At 39.2% G+C, this 22020-nt stretch overlaps 1 protein-coding gene across 2 annotated transcripts in view; it reads left to right on the top strand.

Moving 5' to 3' along the window:
- Nucleotides 1–715: 715 nt before the first annotated feature.
- The window catches only part of mylk4a (myosin light chain kinase family, member 4a), a 61979-nt gene continuing 40674 nt past the window's right edge, over nt 716–22020 (top strand). Inside the window, exons 1-4 of one of the 2 annotated variants that reach the window (XM_077242058.1) lie at nt 716–907; nt 16226–17321; nt 18470–18560; nt 18647–19259. In XM_077242058.1, the coding sequence (XP_077098173.1) occupies nt 16815–17321; nt 18470–18560; nt 18647–19259 (1211 nt within the window). In that variant the 5' untranslated portion in view covers nt 716–907; nt 16226–16814. Of the gene's footprint in view, nt 908–16225; nt 17322–18469; nt 18561–18646; nt 19260–22020 lie in introns of those variants that run through there. The other variant, XM_077242057.1, reaches the window with a different exon arrangement.

Genomic DNA, 22020 nt, shown 5'->3' with positions numbered 1-22020 from the left:
CAAACAATAAATACCGTTTTGGCGCTTGTAAATGTGACGTGACAGATTTCTGTTAAGTAAAACAGATCACAACCTTTGTTTCAGAGCTGTCCAATAATGCCTACCTAAACCAAAGACCTAAACGCGTCAAGCAGCGAACCAGAGTAGTTTCGCGTCCCGTGAAAAAGGTGAATATGATAGAATTGTCTGTTTTATGTAACAGGGGTTCCCCACAAATAACTAAAAGACAACTTATTATACCTCAACCTGAAGGGTGACTATGTAGTATTTGTATTTTTATGACATTAAATGTCCAAACAAAGAGCTGCAATCTGTGTATATTTGGTGTTTGCAGAATGATGTTGAGAGCATACTTTGTGAATGATAAAAATATGTTTCTGTTGAAGGAGCTTAGATATGACGCCTCATATGCACCTAAAGCTTATCTTTTCATGTGCACTTAACTGTAGCATTGGTGTCTCAAGTAGAGGGGAACTGGCTGCCTTGTCAAGCATGAGCTCATTGCATAACAGTTGTTTAGATATCACAAGGATGTTAAGTGAGAGTGAAAAGAGGGCAGCCAATTCAAATGGCCTTATCTCTCCACCTGTCACTCTTGTGTCACTAGAGACAGATGGGTTTGTCCCCTTGGTCCTTCCAGTAATCACACAAGGTAGGGGAAAAAAGGGGGCGTTGATTTAAGGGAGGCCCTCACACTGCAAAAGCCACGTTCTGTGCTTATCTAGACACCCACATAACAGTGAGAAGAAATAACAAGTAGTCAGTGACAATGTATTGTTTCTTCAAGGGCAGAGAAACTTGGATTGTTGGCAGTGTGTGTATTATGGTATCGTATCTTTGGCATAAAATCTGGGACTTACTCTCATACCGGAGAAAAGCCAGATCCTCCTCTTCCATCAACGAACAGGTAAATGTTTGTTTTTTTGTTTGTTTTCTTTACTGTAACAGCTGAACAACTGTATTTTCTGTCCATTTTATAGCTTCAATTTTCTATCTGATGCATTTGCAGCTGCTTAAACAAATAATTTTCAGCGTCAGGTGGACAGGAACTCAACCTGCCAGCTGTATAATTACAGATTCAATGGTTGCTCAAGATAGCAACTGATTTGTTCCTTTCAAGTAGTCCATACCTATGATTTATAAACATTGTGCCATTGGGCAAATGAAAAAGGTACTTCAAAACACGTTGTGCTTGTTCAGTGGGATGCAGTGATATTTGAACGAGCATAAACAGAGAGTGCAGACATACACATTTTTTAATACATTTTAATACATTCAAAGATTTTCATTTTTCAAGTACAGACTTGAACATTTCTAAATAATTAGTTAATAATTATTTATACAATATTTGATTTATTAACAGAAGTTAGTGCAAAAGACACTTTTCTAAATTATACAATGCTATATTTAAACATATCAAGTGTAGTCATGCATCTGGAAACAATGTAAGCATTTGGCAGTGCACACCATGTCAATTCATCACAGACTAGATGTGTAATAGTCGTAGAAACTCATTCACCTGTTTCCCAGAGAGAAGTTCAGCAGCAGTGACGCAAAGAAGTTGTCAGCACCTGATGCAGTGAGTCACATAACTTTAAGACTTGCTTTAGACACATAGCTTTACAACGTGTTGACAAATGCCATGTGGTGAGGTCAGAAAAGTCTCTCGTTTCATATGACTATGAACTGGAGTCATATATAATCCATTGATCCTTGAGATCTGAGTATCTGATCATCCATTTGTTAGCACCTTTATTGCAAGCAGATTCATCAGTTCACATCAGGCTCAATCTGTAAACAGTTACAGAACAAATTAAGACTTTCTTTGCCTCAAGTCAAGTTTAAGTAAATTTCTTAAATGTACCTTACTTACACGAAAAGTGGAGTTGCAAACTGTGCTTTTCCAAATGTTTTATTTGCCACTTATTGTGGCTATATGATCAGCGTTTGATTAGTTTAAATTTATTTATCTGTTTGTTACGAGATCATTTTGTTGAGTTGTCGTATTTAGCTTGCATGGCGAATGCCATTATTTTTTTTTCTACCAGGGCCACCAAAGGGAGGCTGAGCTATGTAGTGTCAGGTGATTTAGTGCTGTCATACAGTTGGTATGTTCATTGTCTGCAACTAGGATAAATGGGATGGCCACCCTATATTGTCATGAGGCTGAATTTGAAATAGTCACCTATTCTGATGGTCACAAACAGTTGCACCATCCATCCCCCAATTTATTTATTTATAACTGCTGAGTCACAGATGCAACATTCCACTGTATGGTTTTTATAGTAAACAAAAGGGGTTTTACATTTACATTTATTCAGTTAACAGATGATTTTATCCAAAGCAACTTACAAGATGAGTAATGCAACAAAGCTATACAGTACATCTTAAGTAGATTTAGATCTCTAGAGAAACAGGCTTAAGCTGACAATTACATCGAGAGTTGTCTAGAGGGATTCGTTATATTCTAATAATTTTGCCAATGGAATGTGCTACAAAATGTTTATACAAACATTGTGCAATGTAATTGTCATGCGTTTTCCAGGTTCTCTCGATATCATACAATGATCCCTGTCACCGGAGTACTACTCACCAGCACCTGTCAATCGTTACGCATCTCATCAGTCACCACTTATAAGCACACACCTCAGTTCAGTATTTATCTGACCCAACTCATGCAAATCTAAGTGTCATTTTAAGATTCCAAGACGTAATCCTTTTGTTTATTCCCTATCGTTTCTAACTCTGCATCCAAATGTGTATTCGCCTGCTATACTTACCTACTCAATGCTCCGATGCCAGTTGACTGAGTTGCGTGCTTCATCTGTCAGCTCTCTATCAGCCATCTGTAAGAAAACGGACTTCCATTGTCATCACATCATCACCCACAAACTATTTCATTTATTTATTACTCACCTGCTCTTCCTGCACCCGCTGTGTGTCAAAAAGTTTTTTATTTGGATTCACTTACAGTACCACCCTGTTCAGTGTATGTTCCTGATAGAAGACCTAGAAAATAGAAAGTTAAAAAGAACAGCATTTATTTGAAATATAAAGCTTTAGCAACATTGTAGAAGAAAGTTTTGGCCGAGTAACATTTTTGTGTGTGGTTGTGTGTGGGGGGTATATATATTTATTCAGAAAGGATGCATTAAATTGATCCAAAGTAAAGACAAAACTTTAACAGTAATGTAATGCTATGTTTCACATTAATCTAACCCTAATAATTTACAGGGCCTATAGGCTACTTTAACCTTGCATTTGATAGCATGAATAGGACATTATCTAGACATCCCTATATATAGATAGAGAGCGAGAGAGAGAGAGAGACTACATAATGTCATCTTAATGCTATCAAATACACACACACACACAGTTTATTATTGACGTTAAGGAATACAATACTACTGTAAAGAAAAGGCCCTACCTGTATCTGGTCGCTCCAATTTACACAGAGATGTACAGGACATGTAGTGACTGCTACTTCTACAATTATCGTTGTCCATGCTTTCAACAGAATGGGTGGCGTGTTGCTGGGAGACAGGTGTGCTTTCCCGATAGGATTGTAGTGTATGAGGAGGGTCACTTGTGGGTTTTGTACCCAGAATTGCGTCAACTTCGTCAAACCACATGAACTTCTTTTTAGCATCAATTGAGCTGCCTGTTTTACGCAACTCGTCTGGTATTTTGAGGTATTCCTGAGGAAGCTTTTTCAGTTTGAAACGACATTGCTCGCTAGTTCTGTGAAATTCTAGTTCTGTGAAATTCAAACTCTTTTAACTTGGCTCTCTGCAATGCAAAAATGTCTGAATTTTTGTACGTTTTGTCTAGCTTCTCCTGTATGTTTTCTTCTCCCCATATTTGAATGAGGCACCTCACCTCTTCTGTGTCCCGCAACGTTCCCCTTCCACTCATGGTTCTCGTATCATATGTTGTTGAGGAAATAACGGAAATAATGATATCGACAGTGTCACGCATGCGCAGGTTACTTTACTTCCTGAACAAGTGCGCACCCGAGTCCGTGCTGCTTACACATTCACGCGAACCGTGCCACGGTTCGGGAGCAACCGAACTCAGACCATCTCTTCCAGGTAGTCTCGGGTTCGGTACCCCAGTGCGCACCCGGGTCCCATGACAACGTTCACATTAGCGATTTTTTATGCGAACCATGCCCCGTTCCAAACTAAACTGCCAGTGTGAAAGCACCCAGAGATGCTACTGCAACGATTTCCCACTGAACGGTCTGCAATTTCTTAAATTTTTTCCCTGTTGACAGGACTGGACCAGTTACGCAATCATTCAGCAATTTATTCAATTATTGATTCACTAACAGGTGTTTGGCCGTTCAGTGAGTGCCTTCACCGTCTGTGACCAATTGTATCATCTTCACCAGGGTAATAGCTCCATCTCTGATTATGCTCTGACATTTAGAACACTTGCTGCCTGAAGTGGATGGAATGAAAGAGCACTACTAACTACGTATCCCCAAGGATTAAATCCATAGTTGCGGTTGCAGCTCTCCATTTATGACGACAACGTGGGACTTCAAAGATTCATCCAAATCTATCCAAAATCTATAGTCACAGTGAAAGTGAAAGTGACACGTGATGGCCAAGTATGGTAACCCATACTTGGAATTTGACCTCTGCATTTAACCCATCCAAGTAAGTGCACACACATTAGGAGCAGAGTAGTGAGTAGTGAACACACACACTGCAAACGTGGATACACACACCTGGAGCAGCGGGCAGCCTTGAGTGGCGCCCGGGGAGCGATTGGGGGTTAGATGCCTTGCTCAAGGACACCTCAGTCATATTCCTGCCGGTACTGGAGGTGTACATCAGAGGTGTCAATTCCAGGGGTCAGAAAGTAAAAGTCCTGCCATATGTTTTCTCCACCCATTAACTCAGCCAGCTGATTTCACTAATTAGTTTTATCTCCTGGCTGAAAAACTGTGCTAATTAGCAAATCCAGGTGATTGGAACAAAATACTGAGGAGGAATATTACTTTCTGAACCTGGACTTGACACCTCTCCTTTACATGCACCCTCATAATGTGATTATAATGGCATTAAACTATGTGGCGTACGCCAATTTTAATCGCAATAAGCAGGCAAGTAAAAACCTTTATCGCATTATTACCGCTCTGACCAAAGTGCACATGTGCTCGCTTCTATACGGATTCAGTGTTTTGTTCAAACAACTTCATGAATGAACTCAGTGACATTATTCTGAAGTTTTTCTCTTCTCCAAATTGCTAAACTCTGTCAACACAACTCCCTACAAAGTCTCTGCTCCGTATCTTCATCCAGATGGCGCAGGAAAACCTGGCATTACTATGTTCATCATGTCGTTGAATAATATCCAGAACATCCATAAAAATGTATTTTGAGTTTGATGTTAGTAGGTTAACATGCATTCTGTATTTGCTAATAAGTATAGTGATACCACACTCAGATATGCATAGTGAAAATTGCATATAAACTGGAGATAAGAGTTCTGCTCATGTCATGTAAACATCTTATGCCGGGCGTACACCAAAGGATTTTCACAGTCCCAGACTAAAGACCGGCAGTCTTTAGGAGTCTTACTGGAGTCTCGGCGGGCTCCCGTCGTCTCGATCGTTAAATGTGAGGTGATAATCTGCAGTCGACGACCCGATTTATGCCAGTCTTTCTCTAGTCTTTCATATCAAACATGTTTGATATTATCGCAAGTCTTTAGTCTGAGACTAAAAACTGTGAACTGTGAAGTCTTTAGATGTGAGCTGATAATCTTATAAAGTCTTTTCTAAATCTTTTCAAAGTCTTTAGGTGTACAGAAAGCATTACTGCGATTAAGACCTTACTCTGATTATTAGAAATAATCGCATTATTGGTGCACATGTAAACGTAGTCTGTGAATGCACAACTGTCTAGATCAGTATCATTCCTTGCATTCCTCCACTTCCTATCGCCAACCAGAACCAACTCCTCAGAACCAGAGATAGAACCCATGCAAGTCGACAGTACTCGTTTATCTCCAACTAAAAGACTCTGTCGGGTGACTCAGAATCTTTGTCTATACTGTGGGGCAAGTGGGCATTTGATTGCTGCTCGTCCCATCCGTCCACCAAGTCCCTTGGTGATTTCAGTTACGAGTTACAGTTACTGTCCTCCTTGACTCTGGGTCAGCCAATAACTCAATCTCTGGAAACCTTTGCAGGCAGCTACAACTCCAGAAAGTTACAACTAAAACCCTGTACAAGATATAGTCAGTGACTGGAAGAGTCCTGGGCCGAGGTTGCATTCGCTATCAACCTGTGATTCAACGAGTGGGCTGCCTGCATGAAGAGTCTTTTGCACCTCTGGTTCTGGAGGATTCCACCAGAATCACCAGTGTGATCCTAGGACGCCAATGGCTCATTCAACATCAACCGGTGCTACCTTGGAGAACAGGTGACGTTCTTCAAAAAGGCCAACAATGTTTCCCTGAATGTTTTCCTTAACCCTCTGAGGTCGGCGTCTCGCTCTTTTTCTTATCAGTGCAAAAGAAACTCAAAATACTCTGTTGATTTTGATCTTAAGTGTTGTACATCATTAGATCCTGATAAGTGTCTATTTTTTTGTGGATACTCACAATAAAAATAAAGTGTTGTGCTTGTCGCCAAATAAAGAAAAAAAAAACATGATGCGCGTTCTGCCTTCTCTCTGTCAGTTAAAGTCCATTCTGAAACGCGTCCGAAAATTAACTGTAATTCCGCGAATACTTGTCATACAGGCACGAGTGTTTTTCCATAATGAAGCTCTCTTCTTTTAAATGAATTAATTTATATTAAAAAAAACAAATATTCTCAGTTTATGTAATCTGTATGTAAAGAGAGAGATGTCAGTCTTTTTCTTTCCAGCTCATTATACCTGATTACGCGTTAATGTGCCACGCCCACGGAGAGCGCGCGGTATTCAAACCAAATGATCTAAGGCAAGCCATTCAAACATGCCAACGCCCACCAACTGGATTATAAAACACATCATGTTTAGTCAGTATCCTACTACAGCTGTGTACACAGCGTATCCATACGCTGTGAGCAATAATACTATCTAATAACCCTGGAAAATGTACCAGAAGTGATGGTAGTTTCATTTCAAGGAGCAACGGATCCAGCTGATGTAGTAAGTCATTTATTCTTAAGTGCTTTGTTCTGATCGCAATATTGAATAGTGTCTGACTGTAAACCGCAAAAAGACTGTTTAAATATGAATTGCGTGTCTGTGTGTAGGCTAAATGATGAATGAACGGCACAGGCGCGCGCGCTTTGTTTACTACAGTTATACAGCGCGTGTCTGTGCCGTTCATTCACTCTCGCACCTACATTAGTAAACGTTATGTTTACATGAACACATCCAAAGTATATTGCTATAGCCTACTAAGATGAGTAAAAATAGACTGAAATATGTTGAAATAAAATGTCTGTATAAGCAAACTGCAAATTCACATGTAAATGCTAATATATCATACACAATATGTTACAAATTTTGTAACAAAGACTAAATATGAATGTTTAGACGAGATTTTGTGATTAGTTTTGGATAGATTATAAAGTTTTGACTGTAAAAAAAGACTATACTGTCACATTAAATAGGTACGCTTTTGTTCACCAATTTCTGCTCATAGTTAAATATACTATAGCATGATGTTTTGTCAAAAATAAAGTAGGTATATTGAATTATCAACTAAGATGTTATTATAGTGTTTGTTCTAATATTCAAACTAATTAATCCTTACCTTTTTTAATACGTATGATAAAATGTATACTTTGTACAAAGAAATACACTTGAAATATTGTTAAAATTGTAAGTGTTGTTGTAATTGTAACCTATTTGTAATTGGTTACAATTTCTAATTGTAAAATATGTATATATAGATAATTTCTTTTGTCCTTGCATACTTTGGGATCCTGTGACACCTGTGTGAAAGGGCTAATTAATATGCAGCTCATTATGAATGTGGCACATTATCCGGCCTTTGTCTTCTCAGGTGTGAACACGCCTCCACGCATATTGCCTTTCCAAACAAAAGGTGTCTTATAAAATTTAAATCAATGTATTGTTTTGTGTAAATGATTAGGGAGGATGATTTTCAGATCATTTTGAAGCAAAAATTCTAGGCAACAACACTCATTAGTCAAAAGTCTTGTGGACACATATTTAGTATGTGTTTTGTGGCCTTATTTCAGACACTTTAAGTTTTAGTTTTTTCAATTACCACGCATAAACATTATTCTCAAAAAAATACAAACATGTACATACATGTTGCTCACATATTACGGTAGCCCCGTTTGTGCTATATAGAGTGAATTTACACCTTTGCCATTAACATGTTTATAAATAACTGAAAAAAGCACAAATGTCAGAGCATGTCAGAACACCTCCAGGACCCCAAAAACCCCTTAGACCTCAGAGGGTTAACTCCCTCATTCTTTTCCAAGACAACTTTCAGTGATTCCAGTCAACTCAACCTCTATTGAGACCCCTATCGCTCAGCAATCTGTGGATTTCCCAGCCTCCTTTGCAGACGTCTTTTGACCAAAATGAGCCTCCAAATTACCACCATACTAATCAAGGGACTGTGCCATCGACCTGGAACCAGGTAAGCCAGTACACTGCAGATGAGTCTATCCACTCTACATCCAAGAACAAAAGGCCATGGAGGAGTACAAAGAGGCTCTAAAGCAGGGTTACATCTGTCCTTCTACTTCTCCTGCTGCTTCCCGTTTTTCTTTGTGGCCAACAAGGACCGAGGCTTGTAGCCCTGCATTGATCACCGGTCACTCAACAAGATCACAGTTAAATTCAGACACTCACTTCCCCTCATCCGAGCAGCTATGGAGCAGCTTCGCGGGACCAAGCCGGACTTTCCAAAGTGCATACATTCTCATCCGAGGGGGACGTGTGCAAGACCACCTTCATTAAAACCAACAGGACACTATGGTTATGCGTTTGGCCTGGTCAACTCCGTATTCCAGGATTTTATGAATGAGGTGCTCCGGGACTTCCTGAACCACTTTGTGGTTGTTTACATCGATGATATCCTGATCTGCTGGATCTCATAGCCAAACATCACAGGCAAGTTTCGGAGGTCCTCCAGAGTCTCAGATACCACCTCTTCCTAAAAGCTGAGAAATGCAGTTTCCACCAAAGATCCGTCCACTTCCTTCGATTTCAGATCAGCCAATAAGGTGTCAAGATGGAGGAGGAGAAGGTTGCTGCAATCAAATCCTGGCCAACTCCCACAGTCACTGGATCACCAGGCTCTCTACCACCATACAAACATCCCTGTCACCGGAGTACTAATCACCAGCACCTGTCACTCGTCGCTCACCTCATCAGTCACCACTTAAAAGCAAAGCACACACCTTAGTTCAGTCTTTATCTGGCCTTGAATAAGGACACGGACCCAACTCAGTGATCTCCATGCAAATCCAAGTGCCATGTGAAGATTCCAAGACGTAATCCTTGTTTATTCCCTCTTGTTTCTAATTCTGCTTCCAAGTGTGTATTCGACTGCTCATGGGCGAGGCTAGCCCCTTTTTAGGGGTGCTTCAGCACCCCTAAAACTTGGAGTAAGAAATGTTGTTATTCTAAAAATTTTGTTCGTCTTTGACAAGTTTAAATAATGTCCAAAACATACTTCGTAGTTTGTGGTTTAAAATGTATGTGTTAAGGATAAAACGAAAACATCCCTGGCCCCGCTTAGCTAATGGTGTCATCCTCTTCTCTTCTTCTACTTCTCTGTACTTGCACTGCTCAGCACGAGTCTGCACGACCGTCATCCAGCTCGAAACACACGCAGAGTGAGATCCAGTTATGTAGTGTTGTGAAACGTGAATCAACTAAGTTGCTCCAAACACACTGTCCCACACTTCTTTCCTTTTAACGTTACCTATAGTTGTTCCGATTCCAAAACCATATCAGTGAGTACTGGAGTCAGTATCCTGAATCACCATGGTACACCTATAATAGGCTGTTTATAAGTGTTTATATTACACCTATAATAAGTGTTTATTTTCGGACTATTTTAGTCCAGCGGGTCGCCGCCGCTGTGGAGTAGCACAGGACCTGGGTGACTCATCAATAGTCATAAACGGAGAGAGAAGTAGCGAAAAGTTTAATGTTTTTCTTTTGCTGTATTTATTTATTCATTCCTCACACACAGAAGATTTAACCTGAACCAGGCTTAACTCCCGAACTCCTCCTAGCATTACTCTCACACACACTCTGTTGATGTGTGAACTGAATATTAATGCTGAATATTTATACCTGAGAATGCTTTGACGCGTTCCCACAACGCATGCCTAAGGGAACGTCTGCCAATTCCACTAACTGCGTTAAACGTAGCCTATAATTTGTATTATTTAAAATTACTTTTCAAATTCCAAAGCTTGTAGAAGGTTCCTATTGGCAATACTGACCTGGTAGCCTTGAGTAAATTAATTTATCTAAATTTATCTAAAATTAGATCATTTATCTAAAATGCTTCATAAAACTCATCAGTTTAGCCTATGTTTACTTTCTTCACTGACAGACGAAAATGAAAAGACTATCAGTCAAAGTTCAGCTTTAGGTGGGGAAGACATACGGCAGGATAAGGAGACTGAGAAAAAAATTAAGATTAAGATGAGAGAGCAAGTATTGACAAATAATCTAATGCACACTGACATGGTTTTAAAGCTATTTATTATCCATTTTTTTTGGCCTTCAAAAGTCTTAAATTGCACATATGTAGGTCAGAGAAATCAAAATATTCTCAGGGGAGCATGCCCCTGAACCCCCCTAACTACCTCACATTTAAATGCACATGGCTGTGGGGGGTAATGTGGGCTGATGTGGCTACAATACCAGGGCTCAATTTTGGGATGTCTGTGTGAACTCTCACAATTAAGCTGGTGTTCTGAAAAAGGTCTCAAAAAAAGAAGAAAAAAAAAATCTGGATTTTGGAGTTAGTTAAACCAATGTTAAAATGATAAAGTAATTTTTCAATAGTTTTTCAATAGACATATTTTTTGGTTTTGTGTGAAAAGAGGGTTAGTGGTGGCAGTGGGGCTCATTGGGTGCACAGCACCCCTAAAACTGACCCTACAATCACCCCTGCATCTGCAATACTTACCTACTCAATGCTCCAATGCCAGTCGATAGAGGTGTGTGCTTCATCTGTCAGCTCTCCATCAGCCATCTGTAAGAAAAAGAAATTTCATTACCACCCGCAAACTATTTCATGTATTTATTACCCACCTGCTCTTCCTGCACCTGCTGTGTGTCAAATAACGTTTTTATTTGGATCCACTTACCATCCTGCTCAGTGTATGTTTCCTGACAGTAATGCATTGTAGCATAATTTTGCCTTATGTTTTGTATGCTATCTGTAATGTGTAATGAAATGGTTAGGTTACAGCTGGCAAAAAATCAAAAGGTTCAGTCTGAATGGCTGGCTTTATGCAGTTTTTATTCAGTTTTTATTTTATATGCAGTTTTCATTTTATTATTTTAGTCAGAGCACACAGGTTTGTATTAGTCCACTAGGAGGTTTTGTTACTAGTTACTTGGCTGATATAATTAGCTCTCCTCAGAATCAACTAGTCACTGCATTGTCTATAGTTTGTCCGGTTGGGGGCTGTGAATATTTGAAAGAGTCCAAGAGTTCTCAAGAGTTTTGTTTCAGGCAATCAATAACAATTAAATGGCTTATTTCCTTAAAGACCTTTTATTCCCTTTTTTTAAAGTCTTGAATTTGTTTTTGGACTCTACTTGTGAGTTTTCATGCTTTAAAGTAAAAAAAATAAAATAAAAATAAAAAATAATAATATATATATATATATATATTTCTTTAAAATATTTTTTTTCCTCATATCTGACTTTTGTTCCAGCACCTCTCTTCCCAGTCTGTTAGTGACGGATTGTTTAGTCCCTGTCTCTATAAAGCCCCTCCTTCTGAAAAGCACAATGTGCTCTGATTGGTCGGCTGGAGCAGTGTCTTGTGAGTGGTCAAGCGCTTTGAGCGTGTTTGGGAAATTTCCTGCCCCTTACCATAACCGCCAGTTTCAACAAAGTAATTAACTCAACCAGACCCCGCCCCTTTATTTTGCTTATACTCTGGGTGTGAAATTATTTAAATGAGGAAAATTGTGTTACTGATATAGATTAATTTCCGCTGGAGGGGTTTTGTGCTTTGTAACTTTGCAGACCTTTTTTATTCTCAAACAGCAACATTACACACTAAATAAAGTTGAACATGTAAAAAAGCATAATAGGACCCCTTTAATATAGATTAAACACCATAGTACAATTTGATTTAATGTTGTTTATATTACCCTTTGTGGCGGTAGCTGTGCCATTAACGGAATGAATACTTTTGGTTAATCTGTGGTAGCATCTGTTTCAGATTATTTTTGTTTTAGTTAAGCTTTTGCTCAAATAAAACTATTGTAAACTGGACAGTTGGAGCAATAACTAAAAAGACTTATAAAATATAATATTCAGAATCATTATTTACTGTTGGTAGTGCAATGTCGTTATAAGCAGATCACAACAGCACATATGTGTTGAGGCACTAAAAGTCAATTAGCTCAAGCTTTTTTACTACTGTGCAATGACATGTGAAGACAGTTCTTCTCTTATTTGATATAAAATTCCATTTTTCTACTAGAAAAGCATACATAGGTTGTATGTGTACTGTATGCACATGAGCTTCAGACTACTACACTAGCCCTGAGCACAGCTCATATGTTACCTGTCCTTTGGGCACGTGTCATGTAGAGTGTATGGCAGGCAAACTGATACTAGAACTGAGGACCAAGGGGTTGCAAACCACCCCCAAATGTCCTGGGACAAAGTGTTCTGGCTGGATGGAGGGGGCTGCTCAAGGCTCCCCTGCTGTGAATGGGTGTTGTGACGTCACACTGAACTAACTCTCACTCTGTGTTTATATGTGTCCATCTCTCGCTCTCTTTGGAACTCTCTGTAATTCAAAAATCAAGTATTATAAACAACATACAAACTGATCTTCTCTCTATCCATATACATACAGTATATTTATCCACCTTCATTCTGTTTTAAACTTGTTTTTATTTCCTCCTGTGGGACACAAAAGAAGATACAGTATTTAAAGGGATAGTTCACCCAAAAATGAACATTCTGTCATCATTTACTCACCCCCAAGATGTTCCAAACCTGTATGAATATTTCTTCTGTTGAACACAAAGGAAGAAAGTTCACAAACAATTTGTTATAAGTGCCAACAACATCCATTGTACACAATGCCAAGTTTAAAGTATTAGCTAGATTAGTTCAGATATTTAAGAGTAAATGTTCAATTAAAGAGTCAATAACCCCTTACATGTACCTGTTTTCATCATACAAAGTGATTGTATCACCTCAGAAGACTAAGATTAAACCACTGGAGTTGTATCATTACTTTTTCTCTACTTTTATGTAGGCCTACCTTTTGGAGCTAGAAACCTTTGGACCCCATTGATAGAGTTTCTAGCCAAACATGCCCACTCTACAACTAGGATGTACCACAATCAGCTTATTGATGACCACAAATTACTGTCAAACTTAGCAATGGGTTTGGGGTATAGAGCGCATGCACTGATGTAACAATTTCATCAACGGTCAAATCATTAATAGGAATGGTCATCTTAATCAGGTTTTCAAAAAGACATTTAACATTGATGTTGTCTGATGGGTGACATACAGTATGAAACAGATACTCGATCCGAAGTTTTCATTGGATTTTTTTTCTAGCACAGGTTCTTCAGATGCTTCCATCGTCCTATATCAATAGCCATCTTGTGTGTATCCATTTACCCAACTTAAACTTTTCATCTTGCCAAAAGAACAATTCGTGCTTGGATCTGTTTGGGGATTTCAGCCCTAGTTCAAGTTTCAAAACATTTGTCTCACCTTGTCCAAGAGGGGACACCGTATGCCTCAATCTCTGTAGCTGCGTATTCATTACTGCACAACATGTGTTATTTAGCTTTCATATCAGTAAATGAATGGCCTGAATGCACTGTATGTCATCTTGGGCAGCTGTGCAGCTTTTTTTTCCACACTGCCATAACTCGCAGTGCAGTCACTTGCTCACCGCAGCACCGCACAGTAAGACTTGGCTTAATTCTCAGTATGGCTGTATTACCTCCTATCTATCAAGTTTCATTGTAAACTGCTAGTAATATAAACTCAAGAGAGTTCTTATGCTAGCTTGTGTTTACGCATCAGTCTCACGGTTTTGTTGTCGTGAAATGGTACTGGCCTCTGCCGGTTTGTGTTACTCTGACTCCGACTGTCCAAATTTATACTCTGGCTAAGATAGCTGATGTGTTTTTCTTGGATATGCTGATGGGCTGCACATATCAAAATGTGCTGTCAATCAAACTCACACTGGAACAGTGGCGTCCTTGCCTGTACGCAGAGTACACACATTGCGTACCCTGACAGCACCAACATTTAGATTTGATTTATGTTATTATTGCTAAATCATTTATGCCATTAAGAATCATGTATGTCAATAAATATTTTTGAAAACTGTGGGTGACTTTTCCTTTGCCATGTTTGTCCTTCGTATGATTCAATGAGAAGGTAATAATGTTTTGTGACAGTCTCTCATTTAAAGATGGAGTAAGTCTACTAACTATGCTGAACATTTTTTCCCGTCTAGTTCTAATATGTTAGTTTGCCCTAACAATGTTTCCAGGTTCCTATACAAGGGTGCATTTAACTAATCATTTTTATAAAGCAGGTGTCAATTTATTGCATTTTGATTCCTTGAGTTGTCATTGAACATATTCGTGCTGCATTGTCACACAGTATCTATTTTGTCTTAGACAACATGTAGTGACTGTCGTCTACATTTCTAATTTGTCATCTTTTAGTGTCCAAGGACAGGTGATGCACACCCTGGTCTCACTTTGATCCCCTTGTTCATAGCACTCTTAGTGTCAGATGTCCACTGCCAGTACATTATGAAAATAGAGAACAGTAGTCTTTTTCTCATGAGACTCGCCCAGCTCTGGTTTAAACATACAATTTTGCGAGTTGCGAGTTAATGGGTCAAATGATGCCTGTGACTTTGAAACAGTGACTATGGTGTTGGGACGGCACCTCTGAGTGTTCTAATGCTATTCTGGGAAGAGAAATTTTAGTCTGGTAAGAATGGCATTTAAGAAATATAAAAAAGGAACACTGAGTTGAAATGCACAAGGGATCACTACACTATAAGTAGGTCAAGTGAACTGTATTATGGGGCAGAGTTTGAGAGGGTGGAGGGCGGCTTCGTCTTTCAACCTCTTAGTTAAAATTGATCCGTAACTGTCTTAACTGTGGATGAGTAAGCTTTACAGTTTTTTTTTCTGTGGGTTTCTGCTCCAAACCCCCTGAACGTACAAATTCAATGCTCCGACCAACCCACCGACGGAGAAAATTTTGATTGGCATTCGGCCTAATTTTGTTGCACAGACCTGGCAGCCTTGGGAGAGGGTGAATCGGTCAGAACACTGGCACTAGCTCTAGTTTCAATCCAGAGAGGGTTAAAAGTCTTTCACTTTTCTTTTCCAATAGTAGTGTGATACCATTTACCAGTTTGTCTGTACATAAGAGGATACAAGATCTTATTCAATAAAAATAAACTCTGGTCTTTTTGTATGTAGCCCCTAATGGGACATACTGATAGTAAATAAATAAATAAGTAAATAAATGAATGAATGAGATGGAAAAAAAAAAATATATATATATATATATATATATATATATATATATATATATATATATATATATATATTTCATTACTTTTTAACTCTTTTGCAAAACTTTGTCTTTAGAAATTCACTCACAAAACATTTGTGACTGAAATAATATGAGGTAGGAGGAAAAACTATATTTCAGTGCTTTTGTGAGGGAACACTACGTTTCTCATCGTAACACAAACATTTAGCGAGAGAATGCAGATGTTTTACAAGCAAACCCAATTGGGGGAATTCCATACTTTTGAGAGAGAACAAAGTTTCTCAGAAGAATGAAATAATTTTGCAAGAGAATGCAAAAGCATTTTACCTCCCATCTCATATTTGTTTCCATCACCAAGTCCCCTTCAGGGGGCTCCGTATATTTGTTCATTTTTTTCCCATAATTTTTTTATTGACCTCTTCATGTGCTCTTGGCTTTCCCTACTCCTGGCTTCATTCCTGCAGAATACGAGCCCTTGGAATTTCTGGGAAGTTCCATCAAGGTGTAATCTTAAGTAACATGACGTCTGTGATTGAACCTCTCAAGGTGAAAGAGAAGTCAATACTCAAGTTTCTTTCCATTCATTTTCTGAGCAGCGCTTTCTGGAAACCGAGTGTCTCCGGGGCCCCTTTGACACCTGGCAGGGAGGCATCTGCCATGGCTTTAGCACTCAAAGCTTCTAAGATATCACACAGCGATTCCTGAGCCAAACATAGCCCCTCCCGGGGAGCTGCTGACGCAAAACCCCATACCAGTTACATTTTCTGACACCGGCTCATTCCATTCTTAATGTGATCTCCCCTTTGTAGAGGTACATAGAGTGTTCAATGAAGAGGAAGAGATGGACGGATCAACTTGTTATTGGGGGATTTAAAATGTCTTGCTTTTGTCTGGCTTTGATGTCATATGAGTTTTCTGCTTGGCTCATTGTTGGATTACTGATATCTTTTTGAGTACCCAGATTGAGCTGGCTTCATCTTCTACAGGTGAATCTCTGTTACTGTAGGTTTTCCAGAAGTCTGGCTGGTTTTAGTTGAGATCTTTAATACTACCATGAGTTCTGCTGACTCTAGCACAGGTATTGACCTGCTTCAGGTCAGGATTGAGTCCTTGAGTAGCAAAATGGACAGGCTCATAAGCATCCAGGAAAAAGTGCTTAGTCGACTCGATGGCATGTCTCAGGACATTGATGGAATTGAGAAAGATGTAGAAACTCTAAAAGTGGAAAAGGAGGAGATCCATTTACCTCCAATTATCCGTACAAGACCAGCAAATGAGATGAAGGAAATGTGCCAAGAAATGAACAGCATCATGTTGGCAGTAAATCAACGCTCAGAACAGCAAACCCAAAAGCTGGAGGGAATGGAGAGACTGGTGACGAGCATTCAGCAGGTTGTCAGCTTTATTGGAGAAACAGTGAAAACTTCCAAAATCATGGATATTATGTTCAAAGGGCCGGCTTCTCGAAAAAGTAAAACGGCCCTCAGGTCCAAGGATAGTAAAATCAAACTGATTGCCAAATGCCAAGCGTCAGATAACAGTGAGCCTCTCCTTACCAAGGTGAGTTAAATCTCAAGTATGGAAGATTAGACGATGCTCGATTGTCTGAGTATATACAGTACAAAGAGGAGAAATAGTTGCATTTCATGAATAAAATGTCATCATAATCATCAATATAGTCAAATAAGCAATGTCATGATTTAAACATTTCCATTCATTACATAGAAGCTTTCTCAAGTAGACATAGAAGGTATGTGCCATTTTGAAAGGTCTTTAAAATGTAGACACTCGCATGGTCATTACACCAGTCACTGAAGTTAGATTATCTTTAAAACACATGACTAATTTGGCCTTCATGATGTGAATTATTGGACAGGAGAACATTACCTAGAAAAATGAAAAAGATAAAGTCAGCTGAATTTGTGTGTTGGGCTATAGTTCCAACTAGATGAAACCCCACCCAACACTGTTTGGTCTTCAACATAACATGTGTTGTGCTATTGTAGATAGCCCACATATCATCAGCCAAGCTATGGAAAGGAAAGGCTTCAACTGATGATGCCACATTAGGGGAACCATGCCATTTATGCCTTCATTATTGGTATTTCATTTGACAGTCAAATGAAACCCACACTTTTATGCCCTAACACTTTTAGAATAACTATTGTATAAGTGACATGTTGTGCATAATTGTCACATTTGTAATTATTTTGAACAATATATTTATAACAATTTATAACAATATTTTTTCATAAATTCATTTTATTATTCATTTACTACTGCTTTATTGTATTCATAGCTGTATAGTTGCTTCCTGCATCATTGCACGAAGAGAAGCCAAGAGTTTATTTTCATGTAAAATTTGGCTATCCCAGACTACCTGTGCTTCCTAACAACCCATCCCACTTATATTGTGTCTGTGACAGAAAACTACCTCTACTAAAGGCTCTAAAGGGACTCGGAAATCTGACCCCAACATTCTGAGTCTACTGACAACCTCAAGCATCTTGGGTCAAAATATTTGCTTCAAATGTACTAACTTTGTAGGTTCATGAACCATGCATTTTACACAAATTATTAGCAACCCTGAAGAATTGCATAAATTCAGTACACATTACTGTTTTGTTGATGAGAAAAACAAATACTTTTTCAATTTAAACTTATTTTCTCATCTTATTTATTTGCAATATTTTCATTTTGCTCCAAAGCAAAAAGATCACAAAGGTAATGATGGGAAGTTTCATCTGAGCTTCAAAGGCCTCAAAGCACAGAAGAAGAAGAAACCACCTGATTCAACTGGTAAATACAGCACAAAACAAAATGCAAATAAAGTGTGACACATTTAACACAATTTTCACTTTTTCTTTATTATGTTCATATTGCAGTTGATCCAATCTCTTTGAGGAAACAGACACTGTTGCTTGAAGAGGTTCAGAAACTAAATCAAGAGAATATAGATCGCTCTGAAGCATCTCAACATCAGGAAAATTACGTGCAGAAATCTGACGATGGCTCAAATACTCCCATTCCACAAGAACTTATCCTGGAAGAAGCAAAGATGCTTGAACCTGAACAAGAGAATAACTCAGAAGAAGAGAAGGAGGTCAATCCGGAGCTGAAAGAGGATGAGATAAAAGACACAGAGCCAAAAATAGAGGAGATCCAAGTTGAAACACAACAATTAGCAGAAGAAGAGACTAAGGAAGAGACAAAGGAGATGCCCGTAAAGGCCACTGACATACTCAAAGATCAGGAGGAAGAGAGTACAGAGGACCAGACGTCTACTGAGGTTCCTTCTGAACCTGACATTACTGACACAGAGCCGCCTACATCAACTGATCTGCCTACACCAACTGATCCGCCTACACCAACTGATCTGCCTACACCAACTGATCCGCCTACACCAACTGATCTGCCTACACCAACTGATCCGCCTACACCAACTGATCCGCCTACACCAACTGATCCGCCTACACCAGCTGAGAACTTAACGCAAAGGTGAGCTGTGAATCTGGTGGGGTTTCAATGTCATTCACCACATGACCAAAAGTATGTGGAAACCCCCGTCTCAGGCCATGTTTACACATAGCCGGGTATTTAGAGAAACAAATATCACCCCAAACCCCCACTGGGTGGCAGTGTAGGGAGAAGGATAAAGCCATGCAAGCCAATCAGAATTGACAACAAACACGAGCGACTTCCTTTTCCTTTCATAACAACAAATATGGTGCGAGGTTCGTTTGTTTGGACAAACAGCGAAGTTGAGTTATATAGTACTGCGGTTGTATTTGCAAAGGCAAACAGGCCAAAAGTGTTTGGACAAAAGTAAAAATGAGTACCACCTTAACAGCATCCATGATCAGTAGCCAAACACACTGCAGACTTAGGGCGCTCACATGACGTTAAGCATTTTCTGGCGCATAATGTGACATTTGAGAACCTAAAACCCTGTTTCTCCCAGTTGACACGACAACACATAACTGCCGTTTTCAGAAATCTCCAGTTTTTAGAAATAATCGTTTTCTGTGATAAAAACTGGGTTTTCGTGTAAACGAGAGGCCAAACCGCAGGGAAATATCTGCGTTTTCCCTTCGTGTAAACGGGGCCTAAGTAACATGTTTGGCTATTCAAATAATTCAAATAATTACAAACCTCAATCCTACTGCATTCTAGGGCAGTGTTTCCCAACCTTTTTGTAACAAAATTGCACAAACATACATTGCTTTAAATGGCATATTAAAACTGGATATAATATTAATAGTACCCACAATTAAGGTGAAACTTGATCTTAAGTCCGGTTGGAACACAATAAGGTCATATAAGTAGTAGCTACAGTATGACGTTGGTGATGTTAAAACAACCAATTTTTATATCGTCAGGCTGAAACCTCGTACAGGTCCTTCTAAAAAGATTAGCATATTGTGATAAAGTTCATTATTTTCCATAATGTAATGATAAAAATTAAACTTTAATATACATTAGATTCATTGCACACCAACTGAAATATTTCAGGTCTTTTATTGTTTTAACACTGATGATTTTGGCATACAGCTCATGAAAACCCAAAATTCCTATCTCAAAAAATTAGCATATTTGATCCGACCAATAAAAGAAGTGTTTTTAATACAAAAAAAGTCAACCTGCAAATAATTATGTTCAGTTATGGACTCAATACTTGGTCGGGAATCCTTTTGCAGAAATGACTGCTTCAATGCGGCGTGGCATGGAGGCTATCAGCCTGTGGCACTGCTGAGGTGTTATGGAGGCCCAGGATGCTTCGATAGCGGCCTTAAGCTCAAGAGTGTTGGGTCTTGCCTCTCTCAACTTTCTCTTCACAATATCCCACAGATTCTCTATGGGGTTCAGGTCAGGAGAGTTGGCAGGCCAATTGAGCAAAGTAATACCATGGTCAGTAAACCATTTACCAGTGGTTTTGGCACTGTGAGCAGGTGCCAGGTCGTGCTGAAAAATGAAATCTTCATCTCCATAAAGCTTTTCAGCAGATGGAAGCATGAAGTGCTCCAAAATCTCCTGATAGCTAGCTGCATTGACCCTGCCCTTGATAAAACACAGTGGACCAACACCAGCAGCTGACATGGCACCCCAGACCATCACTGACTGTGGGTACTTGACACTGGACTTCAGGCATTTTGGCATTCCTTCTCCCCAGTCTTCCTCCAGACTCTGGCACCTTGATTTCCGAATGACATGCAAAATTTGCTTTCATCCGAAAAAGTACTTTGGACCCCTGAGCAACAGTCCAGTGCTGCTTCTCTGTAGCCCAGGTCAGGCGCTTCTGCCGCTGTTTCTGGTTCAAAAGTGGCTTGACCTGGGGAATGCGGCACCTGTAGCCCATTTCCTGCACACGGCTGTGCACGGTGGCTCTGGATGTTTCTACTCCAGACTCAGTCCACTGCTTCCGCAGGTCCCCCAAGGTCTGGAATCGGTCCTTCTCCACAATCTTCCTCAGGGTCCGGTCACCTCTTCTCGTTGTGCAGCGTTTTTTGCCACACTTTTTCCTTCCCACAGACTTCCCACTGAGGTGCCTTGATACAGCACTCTGGGAACAGCCTATTTGTTCAGAAATTTCTTTCTGTGTCTTACCCTCTTGCTTGAGGGTGTCAATGATGGCCTTCTGGACAGCAGTCAGGTCGGCAGTCTTACCCATGATTGCTGTTTTGAGTAATGAAACAGGCTGGGAGTTTTTAAAAGCCTCAGGAATGTTTTGCAGGTATTTAGAGTTAATTAGTTGATTCAGATGATTAGGTTAATAGCTCGTTTAGAGACCTTTTTCATGATATGCTAATTTTTTGAGATAGGAATTTTGGGTTTTCATGAGCTGTATGCCAAAATCATCAGTATTAAAACAATAAAAGACCTGAAATATTTCAGTTCTGTGCAATGAATCTAAAATATATGAAAGTTTAATTTTAATCATTACATTATGGAAAATAATGAACTTTATCACAATATGCTAATTTTTTGAGAAGGACCTGTATATTTTTTATATAATTAAACAACGTATCGTCAAAGTAGGTATTGTGGCTTAAATGGTCAGACACTGGTATGTGTCATAATAATAACATATTATGAAAATCAAGCTTAAACGTAGTTACAAGGATTTTTACCAGTGAAGGACGGGTCCGTATATTTGCTTCAACAAGACGGCAAATGACAGACTAAAGCCCTATTCGGACAGGGTTAGTTTAACATGGAGAGGTTGGATAATGTAATTATTACCAGAGCTTATCAGTGCTTT

Source organism: Siphateles boraxobius, unplaced genomic scaffold (genome assembly GCF_051911475.1).
Source record: "Siphateles boraxobius isolate OS27281-9 unplaced genomic scaffold, OSU_SipBor_1 25, whole genome shotgun sequence".
Taxonomy (NCBI): domain Eukaryota; kingdom Metazoa; phylum Chordata; class Actinopteri; order Cypriniformes; family Leuciscidae; genus Siphateles; species Siphateles boraxobius.
Note: the sequence above shows the minus strand (reverse complement) of the source record. Positions and strands in the feature narration are given on the sequence as shown.